General features: G+C 41.3%; 1 protein-coding gene across 1 annotated transcript in view; it reads right to left on the reverse strand.

Moving 5' to 3' along the window:
• LOC132895969 (cilia- and flagella-associated protein 100-like) overlaps positions 1 to 19,367 on the reverse strand; it is a 58,532-nt gene that overhangs the window by 2,287 nt on the left and 36,878 nt on the right. Inside the window, exons 9-12 of the mRNA XM_060936700.1 lie at positions 11,008 to 11,044; positions 8,767 to 8,918; positions 4,650 to 4,785; positions 2,557 to 2,765 (exon numbers count right to left, since the gene is read on the reverse strand). Of these exons, the coding sequence (XP_060792683.1) occupies positions 2,557 to 2,765; positions 4,650 to 4,785; positions 8,767 to 8,918; positions 11,008 to 11,044 (534 nt within the window). The remainder of the gene's footprint in view (positions 1 to 2,556; positions 2,766 to 4,649; positions 4,786 to 8,766; positions 8,919 to 11,007; positions 11,045 to 19,367) is intronic.

Consider the following 19,367-nt stretch of genomic DNA (forward strand, 5'->3'; position numbering starts at 1 on the left):
ATTACTACTATGTTTGTTGTTGTTGTGAACGAGCGAGTCGCCAGAGGTCTGTAACCGGGGTCCGTAACTGGGGTCTGTACCGTAGGCTACGGACCCACTCGCCAGCCAATCAGAGCGCAGGATTTGATGGAAACCGGACCACAAAAAAAATAAGTACATGTTATTACAGAGGATGATGTTAGATATCAGTCTCATATCTCCAACCCCACATCCATAAAGGCTGTGTCAGGGTAACTGGGAGTGACTTTTTTGTACATGAATGAAAACCTATTGTTTTACATTGTAAATGAATAGTTAGGCAAAAAAAATCTAATTGCAGGTGATAAATGTCTGCTGAGACTCAATTCTTTTGTTTCATACTAGAGCTACAAGGCTCCTGTAGATAATAGGTAGGGAAAGATGGCTGAGATCTTCCATAATTATTGGCACTACTGCATATAGTACTTTGGGCAACCTCTTATGGCAACATGCGCCAGTGCTAATAATTTTGAAATGGACTTTAAATTTAAGGCGTGTTAGGCTAAAAACTAAATATAAATAAATAAATAAAAACCCTGCCAAAGTGAAAATACCATCAGCCGGCAAGCAACTGAAGGGAGCTATGTTTTGGGCAGCGTGGCGTGTTGAGTCCCCGTGGCGTGTTGAGTCCCCGTGGCGTGTTGAGTCCCCGTGGCGTGTTGAGTCCCCGTGGCGAACGTATGATGTAAAACGTGGTGTCATTCTGTGTTCGGTTCGTAAATCGAGGGGAAATTCGGATTCCTTCGTTGATTGTTCCCAGATTCTTCTCGACTCTGTTCAATTGTAAATCCAGTGTTGTGTTGAAGGAAAGGCTAAAGGGAGTCCTAATACCTCTTTAGAATAACTCCCTGCTAAAATAACCTTCAGTGAGCTCAAACTAAAGAGGTTTATTTTAGCTTGATGGTGCACAGGGGCCCCAAATCAGGTCTCTCTTATTAGAGTCTGGAGTGGAGCCCAGATGTTCTATGGAATGGAGAGGCCTCACTGTATCTGTACAAATAATTGAATTGTGCCAGTTTGGTTGGTATAAACCTGGATTAAATCCGCTTTGAGTCGGTAACGAAGAAAAAATACAGACAAAGTGAAGAAAAAATAAGAAAAAAATGACAAATACTTCTTTGACTTGATTTTTCAAGGAAAAAAGTGGAGAATATTTTTCAGAACCCAGGGGGATCTCTGGTTAGGTACATATAATGTACAGAATAGATTTTTGTAACTTTTAAGCTACATTAGCCTCGAAGCTCCAGTACAAAACTAAAGAAGCAATTATGAGACATTAACCATGTCCTGGCTGATGTGAGTGGAAAACTGTGTAAATTTGATTTTTTTTTTTTGCCTAGTAAATAGTTTATTTGGTTCTATCAATGCTGCACCATCCACATGCACCCCATCTGTTGCAGAAACCTTTTTCTTTCACAATCAGTGTAAAGGAATGGGGCCTGCAGGTGAACACTTATATTTATTCACTCTTATTTTGGGTTTTAAAAGGCTGATAATGAATATACATTAAAGGTGATGATACACGAGGCAACTTTTTGGGCAATGTTGCTGGCAACGGGCAACCAGGTGAGACACAGGGCAACCAATTCGGGGCAACAGACAATCAGATTAGAGCAAATCTATTGCCAGGGAGACAGACACCGCAAAGATGGACACTGAAACATTTACAGCTGTCACTTTTGTCACTTTTAGATCAGACGATAAGTTTGACAATCTCTATTACAACTCACAAAAAAAACATGAGCTGCCCGTCACTTTTAACTTGACGTAAGAGAGCTAATGTTATCCCTACATAGCTAGCAATAACTTTCAGCTATGCTAACAAAAACCACCACTAGTTAGCTAAATCCCATTCAGTCTCTATGGAGCAGTGGTTAGCTAACGGCAGTTTACACTTAGCTGAAAAAAATCGATGTCTTAATTCCAACCTGAGCATAAAAATGGATGTCTGTTGGTTTTCTAAGTGTTTGATGAGGTAAATTCACCACTTTGTGTTTACACACAACAACTTACCGCCATAAAAAGATATAAGTCGTCTCTCTTCTTCTTCGCGCCACTGCCGTTGAGTTAGACGCCGCCATCTTTGTTGAAAATTTCAGAAGCTCTCAGGTGGTCATGTGATTCACTGCTAGCACTCTGATTGGGTGATCTTAATAAAAAGTTGCCCAAAACGATCAAAACCGTTCAGATAGAAATGATGTTGCCCCAATCTCAATGGGAAAGTGTCGAAGCGCAGTTACCCAGCAACACTGCCCAAAAAGTCGCCCCGTGTATCATCACCCTTAGCCTAACTGGAGAATAATCCCCAGAAACCAAAATAATATCAGGTCACGTCAGCTGTGTTTTGGTTCTATTGATGGGGTGGGGACGAGACTTAATTATCCACAACAAGAAATGAGCTACAATCAGTAACCGAACACCTTTAAAGTGTACCAAAATGACGTGTAGCCAGTTAACAGTGTTTGCACGAACAGCTTGTGTTTAAACAAGTGTGTGTGTGTGTGTGTGTGTGTGTGTGTGTTTCCTTCAGGTTCTAACCTGACCATCCTTTCTCTGAAGTACTCCTTCATTACGGTTTTTAATTCCTCTTCTGTAAGTCCTTCAAACTTTTCCAGCAGGTTGTGCAAGTACAACTCGATGGCCGCAAGCAGCTGACGTGAGCTGAGGAAAAAAGCTTGCTCTGAAACATCCATGCAGGCAGTGTACACCTTGATTAGCTTATTGTGCAAGTGATCCAGGGATTCATCCTGAGGGGAAAGGAGACAACAGTGAAAGACCGTGAGCAAAAGGTGTTAAGCACCGTCATCTAGTGGTTTTACTAGTTGTTTTAAAATAAACAAGAGTGCTCTGAGAGCACAATATCCCCCGCTGGTAACTCTGCCATAACTCTGATAAAATGATCTGAATTGAATGAAATTACAATCTGTGTATTACGGACATATAACAAAGAACCCTGCCAAGTTTCATGAAATTCCTCCAAAAACTGTGAGAGGAGTTGATTTCAGAAGGTGAGCACCCTTCCAAGGACGGACAGACAGACATCGCCACGACATAATCCCCCTTCGGGCCTTTCAGCCAGTAGGGGATAAAAATTGTGAGGGAAGTTGATTTCAGAAAGCAAGCACACCTTGATGAAATTGCCAAAGTACAAGTCTGTTAATAATCAAGGGCATAACTCTGGTGAAATTTGTCCAAATTAAACAAAATTTCAATATGTGTATAACGGTCATATAACAAAGCCTTCTGCCAAGTTTGGTGAAATTCCTTCACAAATTGTGAGAGGAGCTGATTTCAGAAGAACGTACACCCTCATGAAATTGTCAAAGGTTGTTAATCAAGGGTCAAAACTCTGGGAAAATGCGACAGAATTGAACAAAAGAACAATCTGCGTATTAGCGACATATAACAATGCCTTTTACCAAGTTTGGTGAAATTCCTCCAACAATTGTGAGAGGAGTTGATTTCAGAAGGTGAGCACCCTTCGAGGGACAGAATCCCCTTTTGGCCAGCGGGGGATAATCATATTAAAAAGGATCCTCCAGCAGACTTATTCTCAAACTTATTTTCAGTAAAAGTAGTTGCAGATTTAAAAAATCAAACTTTCATTTTTGGAGACAAAATAGTGTTCGAGAAAAATGAATTTTCTTTAACTCATTCCCTACGGCAAGCCGCTGACAGTGGCTCGGCGAATTTTCCCATTCCCTACAGAAAGCCGGTACTATCGGCTTTGGTGACGTCATAAAGCAGTACACGTGAATTTGACCAATCAGAGCTGTAGAGGACTGCACATAGACCACATTTGGATATTATAATTAGCGGGAAACCCGCGTAGGGAAGGTTTATTATAGCAGGGATAGACTGCTATAATATTATTATAGTATTATAATATAATATTATGACTGATGCTTGTGAAACCTACCTACTTCAGAATTATACAAAAATAATTCTATATTTAGAAAGGATAGGTTTCAAGGACTCGGTAAATGTATACTTTTCTACCTCTAAAATAATTTGTTATGGAGATAGAGACATTTAACTGAATGTACCTATTAAATTCGTGATTTTCACAAAAAGTATTCCGTCAAAATGTGACTGAAAAAAATTGAAGTATTTCGTAAGGAATGAGTTAAAATGTCAGATGGGCTTCCTGCGGTGGTGACATCTGCAATGACATCAGGTAGCGGTCGCTCGGAGCAACTCAGCTGTTTATATTCTCTGTTTACATCATAGTTTTGCTAGTTTTACAAGTATTTTACTGAATTTATCAGTTTTTAAATAAGTATGCCTCATTGTGTTGCATATAAATGCCACAGTGATGCTAAAATGAAAGCACAAGCTGGAACTAGACTGCATTTCCACAGAGAAAATGCAAAGTGTGATTGATCATCTGGAACAGAGGGTCACCGACAGAAACTGGATAAGACACGAGACCTCACGCTGCTAAATCTGTTTTTTTTTTACATGATCTACAGAGTGTTTTAAAATCTGCGACTAATTTTATTTAAAATAAGTTAGAGAATAAATCCGCTGGAGGATCCCTTTAAGTTGAGCTGTATGCACAAAATTCCACTCTGTGTGTGTGTGTGTGTGTGTGTGTGTGTGTGTGTGTGTGTGTGTGTGTGTGTGTGTACCGTTTTTTTAGTTTGGTCTTCTCTTAGATTAAAAAGTTGGACTTCCTGTTTTAAGTTTATTGTACTCTGTTCATTTTCACAAATGCTCATCTTTATCTTCTGAATCTCCTCAATAATCTGAGCGTTCTCCTGCTTCCTGCATGGACACAAACACCACAGAGGTTAAAATATACACTCCGACAGTCGACTGTAGACGTGCACATCCAGCAACACCCAACAAAAAGTGGCAGGAGAAGGTGTTTTTTTTTTTTCCTTTCTCTCATGCAGTCAGTCAGTCAGATAGATATGAAGCTTGCGGTACAAAGAAAGGTCGCGTTTATTAATATGTCAGCGTATTTTATGTAGCCACTGATCTCTACATAAAATATGTGGGGAGCTCATTGACTCGTCGGAGTGAAGCCATTGACCGAGAAGAAGCGATTTTTGTTGAACTGCTCATTAAGGGTTAATTAGTCCATAACTTCATTAATAATTGTAAGGAAGCAAATCTGGGTAGAAGTTACATGAACCACAGGTACCCCCCACCTTCATTCCAGAAAGAATCAAAATTGGTGAAGAATCGAGGGAGAAGAAGTGATTTTTGTGAAATGTGGATGACACCGGATGGACGACGGACAACACATGATGGCATAAACTCATCACCTGTCGGCCGGATGAGCTAATAAATCAATATGACAAATCAATAGTACAAAAAAGCCAATGTGCATTCAAGAAAATGAGCTGGGAGATATTAGTGTGAGCTCTGAGGAATAATCTATAAGTTATTGAACTCTATCAGTATCGATTCATGTGGGATGTGAATTATGGAGCCAGTAAATACTGTTAAGACCTGACTGAGAGAATGAAGTGAAAACGGCAAATAACATAAGAAAATAATCCTGTTTCAACAACTGTCCTAAAGAGAAAGGAAGAAGAAATATACAAAAGAGAAAGATACACTGTGGAAGAGAAAAACTGAAATAATTTCTGTAAAAATAATTATAGTAGAAAAAAAAACGTATAAATAAAATGATCAGACTTAACTGGAAAAGGGAAAAACAATAACAGTGAAGCGGAGCGCTATAAAGATATGTAAGGAATGGGGGTAAAGTTGAGAAAATAAATGGAGGTAATGAAAGGGGGGAAAAGTCAGGACATACTTCTCCTGGGGCAAATTTGATCAGATATGACGGTTTAACACACAAACCAAATACACGTGATGGGTGTGGTAATATGGCCGCCAGATGGCTTCACTCATCTCTACAGTGTGGATTGGACAATGAACTCTCCACATATTTTACGTAGAGATCAGTGTATGTATTTCAGGGGTCACTTTTCAGAGGGAGGAGTTTGTGGTTATGCCCAGGTGCATTTTCGTGTGATCACACACAGGTACCACAAAACCTCAGGTGGTGTTTACATTAGACCGTATCCGTTTCGTTTTCGTCGCGGATGCACTGTCCGTTCACATTAAAACGCCGGGAAACGACTCCACAGGCAGAACAACTTGAATCCGCCAAGGCCCACGTACTCTGCAGCCGATATGTACAATACAGAAAAGAGCAATAAGGACAATAAACAAAACAGGATACAGAGATCACACAAACCCACTATTCATAAAATCACACATGTTGAAATTTATGGATCTGGTCAAATTCAGAACAGCACAAATAATGTACAAAGCAAGAAATAATCTATTGCCAAAAAATATACAAGGAATGTTCAGTGAGAGAGAGGGGGGATATAATCTAAGGGGAGACCTAAATTTTAAAAAACCAAAGGTTCGAACAAATATGAAAAGCATGTGCGTATCGAGCTGTGGGGTGACTTTATGGAACAGACTGGAGACAGAAATAAAACAAAGTGCAAATATAAATCTGTTTAAAAAAAGGTACAAAAAAATATTTTTAAACAAGTATATTGCAGAGGAAATATGTTAATGGAGGATGATGAGGGATAAATAGAATAGGGTTGATTGTTATATTAGAACTAGCTTAGTATATGGTATATATTTATTTATGGGGATAGATATCTTCATATTTACAGGGATAAGTATGTAGTAGATATTTTTTTTTTTTGTAATTATATATTTATATAGATAGTTATGTGTATATGTATATATATGTATATGGATATGGTATGTAGTATATATTTATTTTTGTAATTATATATTTATATGGATAATCATGAAGTGTATATATGGTATATATTTTTATAAGTGTATTAATGTAGTTTGGATTTCGGGGTAGTTAAAAAGGGGTGGGAAATTAAAAAAAGTATTGTACTTCTTCCCACTCCTTTTTCGAACAATGTGCGGTGTATTGTAATGTATTAGCTCTTTATATTATTTTATTTATTCTTTTTTTGTCACTTTTTTCATTTTCTTTCTTTTGTATGTATAAATAGTTACATACATTTTTATACATGTTCGAAATAAATAAATTCATTCATTCATTATACATGTATTCAACCCAGTTCGTATCTGATCCGGTGCTGTGTAAACATTGAGGAACGCGGAAACGCTGTGCTGAGCTCTAGCTGACGTCGTCATTGGACAACGTCACTGTGACATCCACCTTCCTGATTCGCTGGCGTTGGGATCACACACACAGCGGCTCAGTCCCGAATCACTGCTCGTGCGCTTCACTCGCGCGCTCTGTGAGCTGCGCAGGGCCGGAGTGCGCACCCTCCAGAGGGCACTCGCTGTTCAGGGCGGAGTGATTTGGAGCGCAGGAGGAAGCGCTGAGCCGCACTGAGGTTTATTTACACACTTCAACTTATTTACCTCCTTCAGGCGCTTAAACTCAGTGAGAACATGAACATCACAGCCAGGTGTGTTTATCTGCTGAAGGTGTTCACTTGCCATCCTTCCACTTGCAAGTCGTGAGTGACTTGCGCATGCCCGATATGCACTGGGATCATGTGACGTGCCGTCTAATTAGTCATGTGATTAGCGTATCCGTGTATTGGCGTTGCTGTGTGCATGCGAATCATTTTAAAAACGTTAATCTGATGATCCGCTGATACGGTCTAATGTAAACACCACCTCAGATAATGCTTTTCACTGTCTTGCTCCATTTTAGTAAATCTATACAACAGTTTTATATTGTTTTTACATAAATATTGTTGTGTTTGTCGAATCCGTATACAATTACAATTTTTCATTTTGTATGATAAACATTTTTATCAGTTGCCCTTGGATTATGCATGATGGGTCAGTTTTAAGTCTTGTTCTTTTATCAGTACAGAGAAATATTTCAATATTTTAACACATGACAGATTGGGTGTGAAGAATTTAAGTCGAATAAAACGGCTGTATTCCTTTCGATTTCATAAAATCAGTGAAATTTAGTTCTCTCTGAAATGTGGTGATTGTGATCTGTTTATTTCTGTAATATCTCACAAAATATCAGGCCATTCTGTGGCTGGGAAGTTATTTAATTTGAGGGGATTAAAGCAAATAATGTGCATGAAATCGCTCGCTTGGCGCAGTCAAGCAGACAGAGGAAGTCCGTGTGCGCATGCGCAGGTTTACCTTCTTCTTCTTTTGGGTTTTACGGCAGCTGGCATCCACAGTGTTGCATTACTGCCATCTACAGGTTTCCCTTTGAGCGTGCACTGACAGTTCCATCATTCTGTCGCTAAACGAACAGCTGATCACACCGAGGTGCTCGCTGAGCGCCAATATTTATTAGTTTGGTCCTGCGTTTCCTTTCCTTCGTATAGAACATAACGTCTTTTCTTCTCGCTTTCTTTCCGTTACTGTAGTCACTCTTTCACGTTTCATTCACACACTCGCGTCCTCCATTTTTCTCTCCTGTTTCAAATTTGTATCCCACAATGCCTTGCGTGAACAGGGTAGGCCACCACATGATGCATGACATAGTATCTTGAATTGGGTCATGGTGAAGCAGGAAAAAATAGCGGAGAATTTAGAACCACGTGGCCGTAAATTGTTCTTTTTTTTTTTTTAAATAATAAAATTGGAAGTCTGTAATTCGAATTCAGTAGTTTTCAGTCACTAAACAAAAATAATTGGGTGTCAGGAAAATTCTTTTTATGACCTACACTCGAAAAATCTGAAAAGCGGTCCAGCTTTAATCATCTAATAAGAGTTTTGATTGTTCAGGTCACTCACATGTGCTCTTTCTCTTTGATCATTCTTTCTCTGTAGCTCATCACAGTCTTCTCAATCTCCTCTAATGCCTTAAACAGATCATTGGTCTTGTCATCCATGTCTGCCATGATGTTCAGCAGCTGCCCACAATCCTTGAAGTACATCTCAGGTTTCTAGACATACATCAAACATACAGTATAAGCAGTAGATATACATTCTGTAATTCACTCGAGCTGCCATCAGCAAGGATAAACATTCCTAATGTGGACAATAAGAGTGCCCTGTAGGCACACAATTAAATCATCATCATCAGGAGATTCACATTGTTTAAATGAAATCCAGTACAGGGGTGTGGCCAGACCTATGTAATATGTGTCATATAAGTTACATCGCTACAGCTGTAGCTTTTAGCCACTAAACACTCCAGGCATATGCTGTGTTGAACAGCAGCAGAGACGCTTAAAGGGATCCTCTCTGGTGACGGTGGCAGAGAAGAGGACTATGGACAAACTACTGAACATCATGGACGATGCCAGTCACCCTCTGCACACCGTCATCAGCAACCAGAGGAGCCTGTTCAGTGACAGAATGCTCCTTCCCAAGTGCAGGATGAACAGACTCAAAAACTCCTTTGTCCCTCATGCCATCAGACTGTACAACTCCTCTCTGGGGGAGGAGGGGGAACAGGAGGACAGAGGACGGGAAGGAGCAGTAGCCTAGCCTGACAATAAGCAATACCGGACAATGTGCAATATAAAGTGCAATATAATGTACAATACCTCTCCTGCTGGACTTTTTTTTTCATATCTTATTTTTTATATGTGTGTAAATACTTAATTTATCTAGAAGTTGTCTCTATTTTCTATTCTCTGTTTATCTGTAATGATGCTGCTGGAATTTTAATTTCTCTGTGGGAACCCTCCCAAAGGGATCAATAAAGTTTTATCTAATCTAATCTAATCTAATCTAATCTAATCTAATCTAATCCAGCAGATTTATTCTCAAACTCTGGTAAAATGTGACAGAATTAAACAAAATAACAATCTGCGTATTACCGACATATAACAATGCCTTTTACCAAGTTTGGTGAAATTCCTCCAACAGTTGTGAGAGGAGTTGATTTCAGAAGGTGAGCACCCTTTGAGGGACAGACAGACGGACATCGTCACGACATAATCCCCTTTCGGCCAGCGGGGGATAATCATATTAAAAGGGATCCTCCAGCAGATTTATTCTCAAACTTATTTTCAGTAAAAGTAGTCGCAGATTTCAAAAATCAAACTTTCATTTTTGGAGACAAAATAGTGTTTGAGAAAAATGAATTTTCTTTAAAATGTCAGATGGGCTTCCTGCGGTGGTGACGTCTGCGATGACGTCAGGTAGCGGTCGCTCGGAGCAACTCAGCTGTTTATATTCTCTGTTTACATCGTAGTTTTGCTAGTTTTACAAGTATTTTACTGAATTTATCAGTTTTTCAATAAGTATGCCTCATTGTGTCACATATAAATGCCACAGTGATGCTAAAACGAAAGCACAAGCTGGAACTAGACTGCATTTCCACAGAGAAAATGCAAAGTGTGATTGATCATCTGGAACAGAGAGTCACCGACAGAAACTGGATCAGACACGAGACCTCACGCTGCTAAATCCTTTGTTACATGATCTACAGATAGTGTGTGTGGAAAAGTGTGTGTAGTGTCACATGCCACACTCTCTGTTAATCCACCCAGCACCATGTAGATCATGTAAAAAAATATTTAGCAGCGTGAGGTCTCATGTCTGATCCAGTTTCTGCCAGTGACTCTCTGTTCCAGATGATCAATCACACTTTGCATTTTCTCTGTGGAAATGCAGTCTAGTTCCAGCTTGTGCTTTCATTTTAGCATCACTGTGGCATTTATATGTGACACAATGAGGCATACTTATTGAAAAACTGATAATTTTGGTAAAATACTTGTAAAACTAGCAAAACTACGATGTAAACAGAGAATATAAACAGCGGAGTTGCTCCGAGCGACCGCTAGCTGACGTCATCACAGATGTCACCACCGCAGGAAGCCCATCTGACATTTTAAAGAAAATTCATTTTTCTCGAACACTAATTTGTCTCCGAAAATGAAAGTTTGATTTTTAAATCTGCGACTACTTTTAATAAGTTTGAGAATAAATCCGCTGGAGGATCCCTTTAAAGTATTTTTGTACTGTATACTGAAATAGCCCTGATAAGATGAAGAAACTTTTCTGCAATCAGACCTCACTGACCTCCTGGTTCCCCTCATTCTCTTGAGGCATCTTCTCCCTGATGGGGTTCAGAGATAGTCAGTGTTATAAAGACAAGACAGAAAATGAGTGCACAGGACCGTCATTATCATCTTGGTAGATATGTCATTATGCTATCAACAGCTTAAAGGGGAACTGAAGTCATTTTTAAACTTGCTTTATTTCTTAATTAACGTGTTATTCAATTACGTTTTGGGTTTTAGTAACCTTATATCATGACTCGTATTGGCAACTAATTGTGATTAAATATTATACTTATCGGCCTATTCGGTTTTTAGCCGTGTTGAATTTAGTTCGTTTGGTCCACGGCAGGCGTCGCTTATCCGCGCGATCTTCACAATACTTGTGCGAGACTTCAAAACGTGAAGTGTCAGCCAGGTGTCAATGCCGCCATTTTGAAAACTGTTTTCCAAACGAAATATTGCACAAAAACAAGTTTAAATGACGATTACTGCCTACTTTTTTCAAACTTTCCTGATTGCTATCAAAACAAACAAAACTTCCGGCTTGATTACATCAGCATTCGAAAGAGGGCACGCGCGTCTTTTCACAACGTTGGCAGATGTTGGTCGCTTTGATTTCCGCTGTACGTTTTACTTCCGTCCTACGATGTCTCGCACAGGTCTCAACGAATCTCATTTACGGCCATTGCTTTGACATATGGACTGATATATTACAGAGCAGATTTCAGACACTCAGAACTTGCTATAGCAGCGACAAAATAGTGATCAAACATACATTCCTGTATTTAATAAAATGAGAGAATTTTGATAAGAAAAAATTTGCCTTCAGTTCTCCTTTAAGGAGTAAATAATATGTTCGCTATATTGTTGGAACAAGCTCCTTATTTTGTAACTGACTTTTTTTTTCTTGAACAGACCTCAATAACACATTGAAATACTAATCAGTTAATTACCTAATGACCTCCTCATGTCCTGCCTTGCCCTGTCCTGCCCTGCTCTGCCCTGTCCTGTTCTGCCCTGTCCTGCCTGCCTTGCCCTGTCCTGTACTTCCCTGTCCTGTCTTGCCCTGCCCTGTACTTCCCTGCCCTGCCCTGTACTTCCCTGTCCTGTCTTGCCCTGCCCTGTACTTCCCTGCCCTGCCCTGTACTTCCCTGTCCTGTACTTCCCTGTCCTGTCTTGCCCTGTACTTCCCTGCCCTGCCCTGTACTGCCCTGCCCTGTACTGCCCTGTCCTGTCTTGCCCTGCCCTGTTCTGCTCTGCTCTGTCCTGCCTGCCTTGCCCGGTCCTGCACTTCCCTGTCTTGTCTTGTCCTGCCCTGCCCTGTCTTGTCCTGCCCTGTCCTGTCCGGCTCCACATGTGGATGACTGAGAATTATTTGGGAAACACTTGCCACCAAATGTACATACTCTAGGTCTCCTAACTGTATTAAATTCCTTTCACTTTTGCATTACATCACCAGATACGGCCTGCATGACACCTTATTGTTACCAAGTCAACCGACATGCTGAATCAGCACGCTAAAATATTGGCTGTTGAGAAACATTAAAGTTCACAAGCTGTGTGTGTTTTAGCAGTTTTCAGTCCTGTGTGTTTCAAGGTTTATTGATTACTCCACCATAATGTACTTCATCTGCAGCACAGGTACTGTATATCCATTTATCACACACACACACAAATATTTTACTGGGAAATACGCCACTCGTATTTTTTTATCCGAGCTCCATCCGGGATATGGAGAACCAAAACCGTGACATAAATCTCTATCTGTCACTCGTGAGGAAATCGATGGAATGTTTTGATAAATTTAGGGACTTTTTGTTTGTGAATGTGTCGATACAATAAAAAGAAAATCACACGTTGGCTTGAAGATATGAAGTTTATCTTCTCGTATTGAAAAACTCGCATTTTTCATACAAAATACATCGCGGATCTGAGTGACTGTCAGATTGCAGGCACTTACGGATGTATGTGCAGAAAGAGATTGAGAAGCAGACTGCAAAAAAGCCAAATTGTGTGACGAGAGACGTAGTCGGTAACCAGGCGAGGGTCGATCGATCATGCAAACAAGACAAAGCAGGTGAGGCAAGACGAGAGACGAGAGAGAAATGCTAGCAGGGGTCAGAATGAGATAGCAGGCAGACAATGAAAAGGCTCGGTAGTAGCCTACTGGTTGGAACACAGAACGATACTTTGCAATGAAGGTGTGGAACTGGCGTGGTTATACGAGGAGACTAATAATATGTGTGATGATTGTCAGCTGAGTTCAACAGGCCGGTGACAGAGGGCGCTGTGTGTTCTGGGATGTGTAGTTCTGGGAGTCCATGTTTGTAGTTTGGTTAGTGACTGCGCTTTCAATGGGGATACTGACAGAAACGCACACACACACACAGGAGCTACCTCCAGGAGCTCTGTTCTTTCTGGGCTGACCTCTCCCTCTAGGTGCAGGCTTGTCTGGACGCTAAGCATGGAATTCTTGTTTGAGCAGAGGGTCCAGGATGTCCTTGGCTTCTACCCAGCTCTGTTCCTCCGGACCATAACCCTCCCAGTCTACCAGATACTCGATACGCCCTCTTCTGCGTCTAGAGTCCAGTATCTTGTTTACCTGGTAGATGGGTTCTCCTTCCAGTTCCAGGTGTTCCTGTGTTGGTAAGTTGGACGACAAAGGACCTGGGATGGCAGGTTTCAGACATGAGACATGAAACGTGGGGGAGATTCGGCTATGTGGGGGGAGTTCCAGTCTATATGAGACTTCATTGATGCGTTTGACTTTGAACGATCCGAGGTAGCATGTTTGAAGCTTCTTACGTGTGTTGGGTTCATGTAGATGTTTCGTGGAGACCCAGACCCTGTCGCCTGGGGGAAAATCTGGGTTCGGGCCCGTGCTTGTCCGTGTACTCCTTGTACTTGGCGTTGATGGATTCTAAGCATTGGTGTACTGTACCTCCTCCCACACTTCTTGGCTGCTCTTGAACCAGTCCTCTACTGGGCAATTCCAGCATTACTCATGTTACATTTAAAGCACGTGACTCTTGAATAAAGGTGTCTCCCTATTTTGTGAATGGACTAAACATTCTTATTTTTTCACCACGATAACCATAGGCCACTCTCATGGTCCATATATGACAAAATTAGAAAAATTCTGCTTAATGGTTCTTCCAGGCTGACTTTTGTCAGCATTACTCACGTTACGCAAAAATCTCATGGCGTTTTTAATGCTAAATTTGCTTTCAATATCTTGCTAAACTAGAAAAGACACAGCAAAATGATTGATAATATTTTGAACTTTTATTACTAAACTTTTTAAGAGAACAAAGCAGTTGGCATAGGTTAATGAACTATTATCTCTACACACAGTTAAAGCAATAGTTCGGGATTTTTGACATGAATCTGTATGGCATCCCCGTCAACAGTGTCGTGCAAACACACTGACTTACCCCCGACAGCATCCTGTGAGTCCAGTTCTTGTCTAGTTTTGGTCCAGACGAAAGTAGTCCGGCAAGTTTGTTGGGGTCACGAAAGTAAAACGTTTTTCTTCTCAAAACAGTATGTGTTCAAAAGAGTGATATACAACCCCGATTCCAAAAAAGTTGGGACAAAGTACAAATTTTAAATAAAAACGGAATGCAATAATTTACAAATCTCCAAAACTGATATTGTGTTCACAATAGAAAATAGACAACATATCAAATGTCGAAAGTGAGACATTTTGAAATTTCATGCCAAATATTGGCTCATTTGAAATTTCATGACAGCAACACATCTCAAAAAAGTTGGGACAGGGGCAATAAGAGGCTGGAAAAGTTAAAGGTACAAAAAAGGAACAGCTGGAGGGCCAAATTGCAACTCATGAGGTCAATTGGCAATAGGTCATTAACATGACTGGGTATAAAAAGAGCATCTTGGAGTGGCAGCGGCTCTCAGAAGTAAAGATGGGAAGAGGATCACCAATCCCCCTAATTCTGCACCGACAAATAGTGGAGCAATATCAGAAAGGAGTTCGACAGTGTAAAATTGCAAAGAGTTTGAACATATCATCATCATCTACAGTGCATAATATCATCAAAAGATTCCGAGAATCTGGAAGAATCTCTGTGCGTAAGGGTCAAGGCCGGAAAACCATACTGGGTGCCCGTGATCTTCGGGCCCTTAGACGGCACTGCATCACATACAGGCATGCTTCTGTATTGGAAATCACAAAATGGGCTCAGGAATATTTCCAGAGAACATTATCTGTGAACACAATTCACCGTGCCATCCGCCGTTGCCAGCTAAAACTCTATAGTTCAAAGAAGAAGCCGTATCTAAACACGATCCAGAAGCGCAGACGTCTTCTCTGGGCCAAGGCTCATTTAAAATGGACTGTGGCAAAGTGGAAAACTGTTCTGTGGTCAGACGAATCAAAATTTGAAGTTCTTTATGGAAATCAGGGACGCCGTGTCATTCGGACTAAAGAGGAGAAGGACGACCCGAGTTGTTATCAGCGCTCAGTTCAGAAGCCTGCATCTCTGATGGTATGGGGTTGCATTAGTGCGTGTGGCATGGGCAGCTTACACATCTGGAAAGACACCATCAATGCTGAAAGGTATATCCAGGTTCTAGAGCAACATATGCTCCCATCCAGACGACGTCTCTTTCAGGGAAGACCTTGCATTTTCCAACATGACAATGCCAAACCACATACTGCATCAATTACAGCATCATGGCTGCGTAGAAGAAGGGTCCGGGTACTGAACTGGCCAGCCTGCAGTCCAGATCTTTCACCCATAGAAAACATTTGGTGCATCATAAAACGGAAGATACGACAAAAAAGACCTAAGACAGTTGAGCAACTAGAATCCTACATTAGACAAGAATGGGTTAACATTCCTATCCCTAAACTTGAGCAACTTGTCTCCTCAGTCCCCAGACGTTTACAGACTGTTGTAAAGAGAAAAGGGGATGTCTCACAGTGGTAAACACGGCCTTGTCCCAACTTTGAGATGTGTTGTTGTCATGAAATTTAAAATCACCTAATTTTTCTCTTTAAATGATACATTTTCTCAGTTTAAACATTTGATATGTCATCTATGTTCTATTCTGAATAAAATATGGAATTTTGAACCTTCCACATCATTGCATTCCGTTTTTATTTACGATTTGTACTTTGTCCCAACTTTTTTGGAATCGGGGTTGTATTTGCATCACAAAACCGTTGCCAAATAAAAAGTCAGACCTCGGAATTATTTGGCGCTATATTTTGTCTCCCTCAGTATCACTGCGCGCTGTCATGTTGACATCTGCGCAGGAATCAACACCTTTCCCATTGTTTGGCAGTGATTAGGAGTTCAGATCAGCAGCGCTAACAAGCTAATTTGAGAGCAAGAACAGCGACAAATTTATCACCTTCTATAACCTATACAATAATATATTTGTGAAAATGGTGCGCACTTGCAACTATCCAGGCTGTAGCAACAAAGATGTGGCTGAATCTCCGCACACATTTCACCGTTTTCCCATGACGGACGTGTCACTGAGGAAACTTTGGCTTGTTGCTCTGGGCTTCCATGTGGACTCCAAACAGGCAAAGGTAAAAAAGCTTCGTGTTTGCAGTGCGCACTTCAGCGACAACGACTATGTTTCTTCATGCCCAGGACTGAGGAAGAAACGGGTTTTGAAGAAAGCTGCTGTCCCTGCACCCCAGGTAAGAACAAAGTTGTACCGCCATGCTTTCAAGCGGACAGGCTTTCAAGAATCAGCTAGAGCTAGTTGCTAGCAACGTTGTGTTTTGAGACATGAATGAAAGACATGTTGTTATCTGCCCGTGACATTACAAGATACTGACATAGAGCAAACATATCCTAACTCCAGACACATTTGTACATTCCAAATTTACGCCAGCTGGCCTGGGACACTTCTTCCAGTTAATTTTAGGAATGTGGAAAAACGTCTGCAAGACACCAACATTCAGGAGTGCAGGGAAGTCAGTGTGGTTTGTGATGCAGACAGCAGCTGGCACGCTGGCCTCCTCGTCAATTGAAAGGTCTTGCATCTGTGGCATGATGAGATCCCATTCATGGCAGCAGTAGCACTCCACCTCCGTCTGCATTACTTCACATTTGGAACAAGTACACCACCATTTGTCGGTCACCCGGTGTCTCGCGGCTCCAGCTGCGGCTCCAGCTGCGGCTCCAGCTTCACCTTCTTCCACTTCTCTGTCCACCCTTTCTCTCTCTGCCCGTTCTAACTCCATCTGGCGAATTTCTTCATCTGTATATTCGGGTTCATAAAGATATCCCTTTGGCTGTGAGATGAAGTCAATGTTTTCAACGTCGCTGTCGTAGTCAGACATGTTGTCGCTAACTTTGCTAGCAGTAAACAATGAATGAAACAGCCGTGGCTGTCACCTGGCGGCAGCGCGCAGTGATGATAAGGGAGAGAAAATAGTGCCAAGCGATTTCGAGGTCTGACTTTTTATTTGACAACGGTTTTGTGATGCAAATATATCACTCTTTTGAACACATACTGTTTTGAGAAGAAAAACGTTTTACTTTCGTGACCCCAACAAACTTGCCGGACTACTTTTGTCTGGACCAAAACTGGACAAGAACTGGACTCACGGGATGCTGTCGGGGGTAAGTCAGTGTGTTTGCACGACACTATTGATGGGGATGCCATACAGATTCATGTCAAAAATCCTGAACTATCCCTTTAAAGAAAAAAAAGTCATGTTACTCACGTTACAGGTACAATGGAAGAACACAACATGTGCATTGAAACCTCATTCCCTAGGATATCAATTCTAAAGAGTGATATAAATGATTAAATTTAAAGTACTACAAGTAGAGTGATGATACTCAGAGTTGACAGCCCCCCCCCGGATCACACATTCGTCCTTCACCCATGGCACTATAAACTATAGAACCTATAGAACACTGTTGTCATCACCTGTAACTTATACATTAGTGTCCAATATAATATGCTTAGTGCAGTTTCTTTCTGAGTTCCTGGTATTTCTGTCGTATTTCTTTCAGCACTCTTTCATCAATGGAGAAGGGATCATGTCCTACCAGACAGACAGGACCATGGAAGATCCTTTCCAACTCAGATATTGTTTCCTGTTCTCAATCAGACCTTGATTTCTTTGGCCATCAAAACTGGGATGCACCAATGGACTGCAGGAATTTGAAGTGTATCCCATTGTCTCGCTTTTCCACTGCCTTACCAATGTAGAATGCATTGCTGAAATAAACAGGATAGTATGCCTGGAGTTCGATCTTTTCTTCCTTGTTGTTTTGAGTTGCTTCTAAGCTGTGAGTAGTTTCTTCCAGTGGAGTTTCTGTGTCATCAACTTCACAATCTCAGGAATCCATGTACTCGTGTGAAGTTTCACCCTGTTGATCATCATCTGAGACCAAGACTGGTGTTGGACTGCCTCTTTCTGTGATATTTTGCGACCTTTTCTCTTCAGCTTCAGCAACTGAGATATCCTTTTGCTTGGTTTGAACGTCCTCAGTGTCCAGGGAAGGTACAGCCTGTGGGTCATCATTTTCCAATAGTGGCAAGGGATCTTGTGTTCTCTCTTTGGTTCGGGTGAAGATCTCAACTTCACCATTCACAGTGACACAGTGGGCATCGGCAACATCAGGAAGTGGTTTGCAATTGTTGAAGATGTCTTCCAGGCCAAGGTCTTGGTTGGTCTTCCCAATTGACTCAAGACTCATTTCAATGACCTCCACATTCGATATTGACTGGGCTGCTCTGGTGAATGATGCGGCCTTACTGACTTGATGTTTGCGTGTCTTCACCATCTGCCAAACATCAACTGGGCCCTTACCGTGGGATGTTGCAAAAAAATTCCACGTTATTTTTATGCTATGCTTCTTTTTGAGGGTGGCGACTGCTCCAAGAGTGTATTTGTTCTTAAACTGCGAACATGCCCCATCAGACCAAATTGAGAGGTCTTTCAGGTTGTCTGGTTTGCTTTCAAGAAGACGATCAAGGTAGGCAATAACGGTATCCTTCGAATGGGTGAGGTTGTCTGATGTGATAACCATCGAGTGGAGCCTCTCCGAATGCCAAAATGCCGCTGTAAAAAGGCTGACCTGACTCTGTTGCCAATGGGCACTCTGTATTTCATCCTGTGCTTGGCAGGTGTAGTTCTCGGAGAAATCCACTTGTAGTAGCCCACCAGATGAAGAACCACGGTCCGCAGTTTCATGCTGCTTTTGGTAAGATGTTGCCTGTTCCCTCTTCTTCTGGCTGGTCACTTCAGGTCCATGAGGTCTGCTTCTTCCATGCAGGAAATGGGCTGCAACTCCTGTTGCATTGTGGGTGAACATGCTGCCACCTTTGTCTCAGAACGATAACTAATTGCTCCCACTCACTGACAAACAGGAAAGT

The sequence above is a fragment of the Neoarius graeffei genome, chromosome 13 (genome assembly GCF_027579695.1).
Source record: "Neoarius graeffei isolate fNeoGra1 chromosome 13, fNeoGra1.pri, whole genome shotgun sequence".
NCBI classification, from domain to species: Eukaryota; Metazoa; Chordata; class Actinopteri; order Siluriformes; family Ariidae; genus Neoarius; species Neoarius graeffei.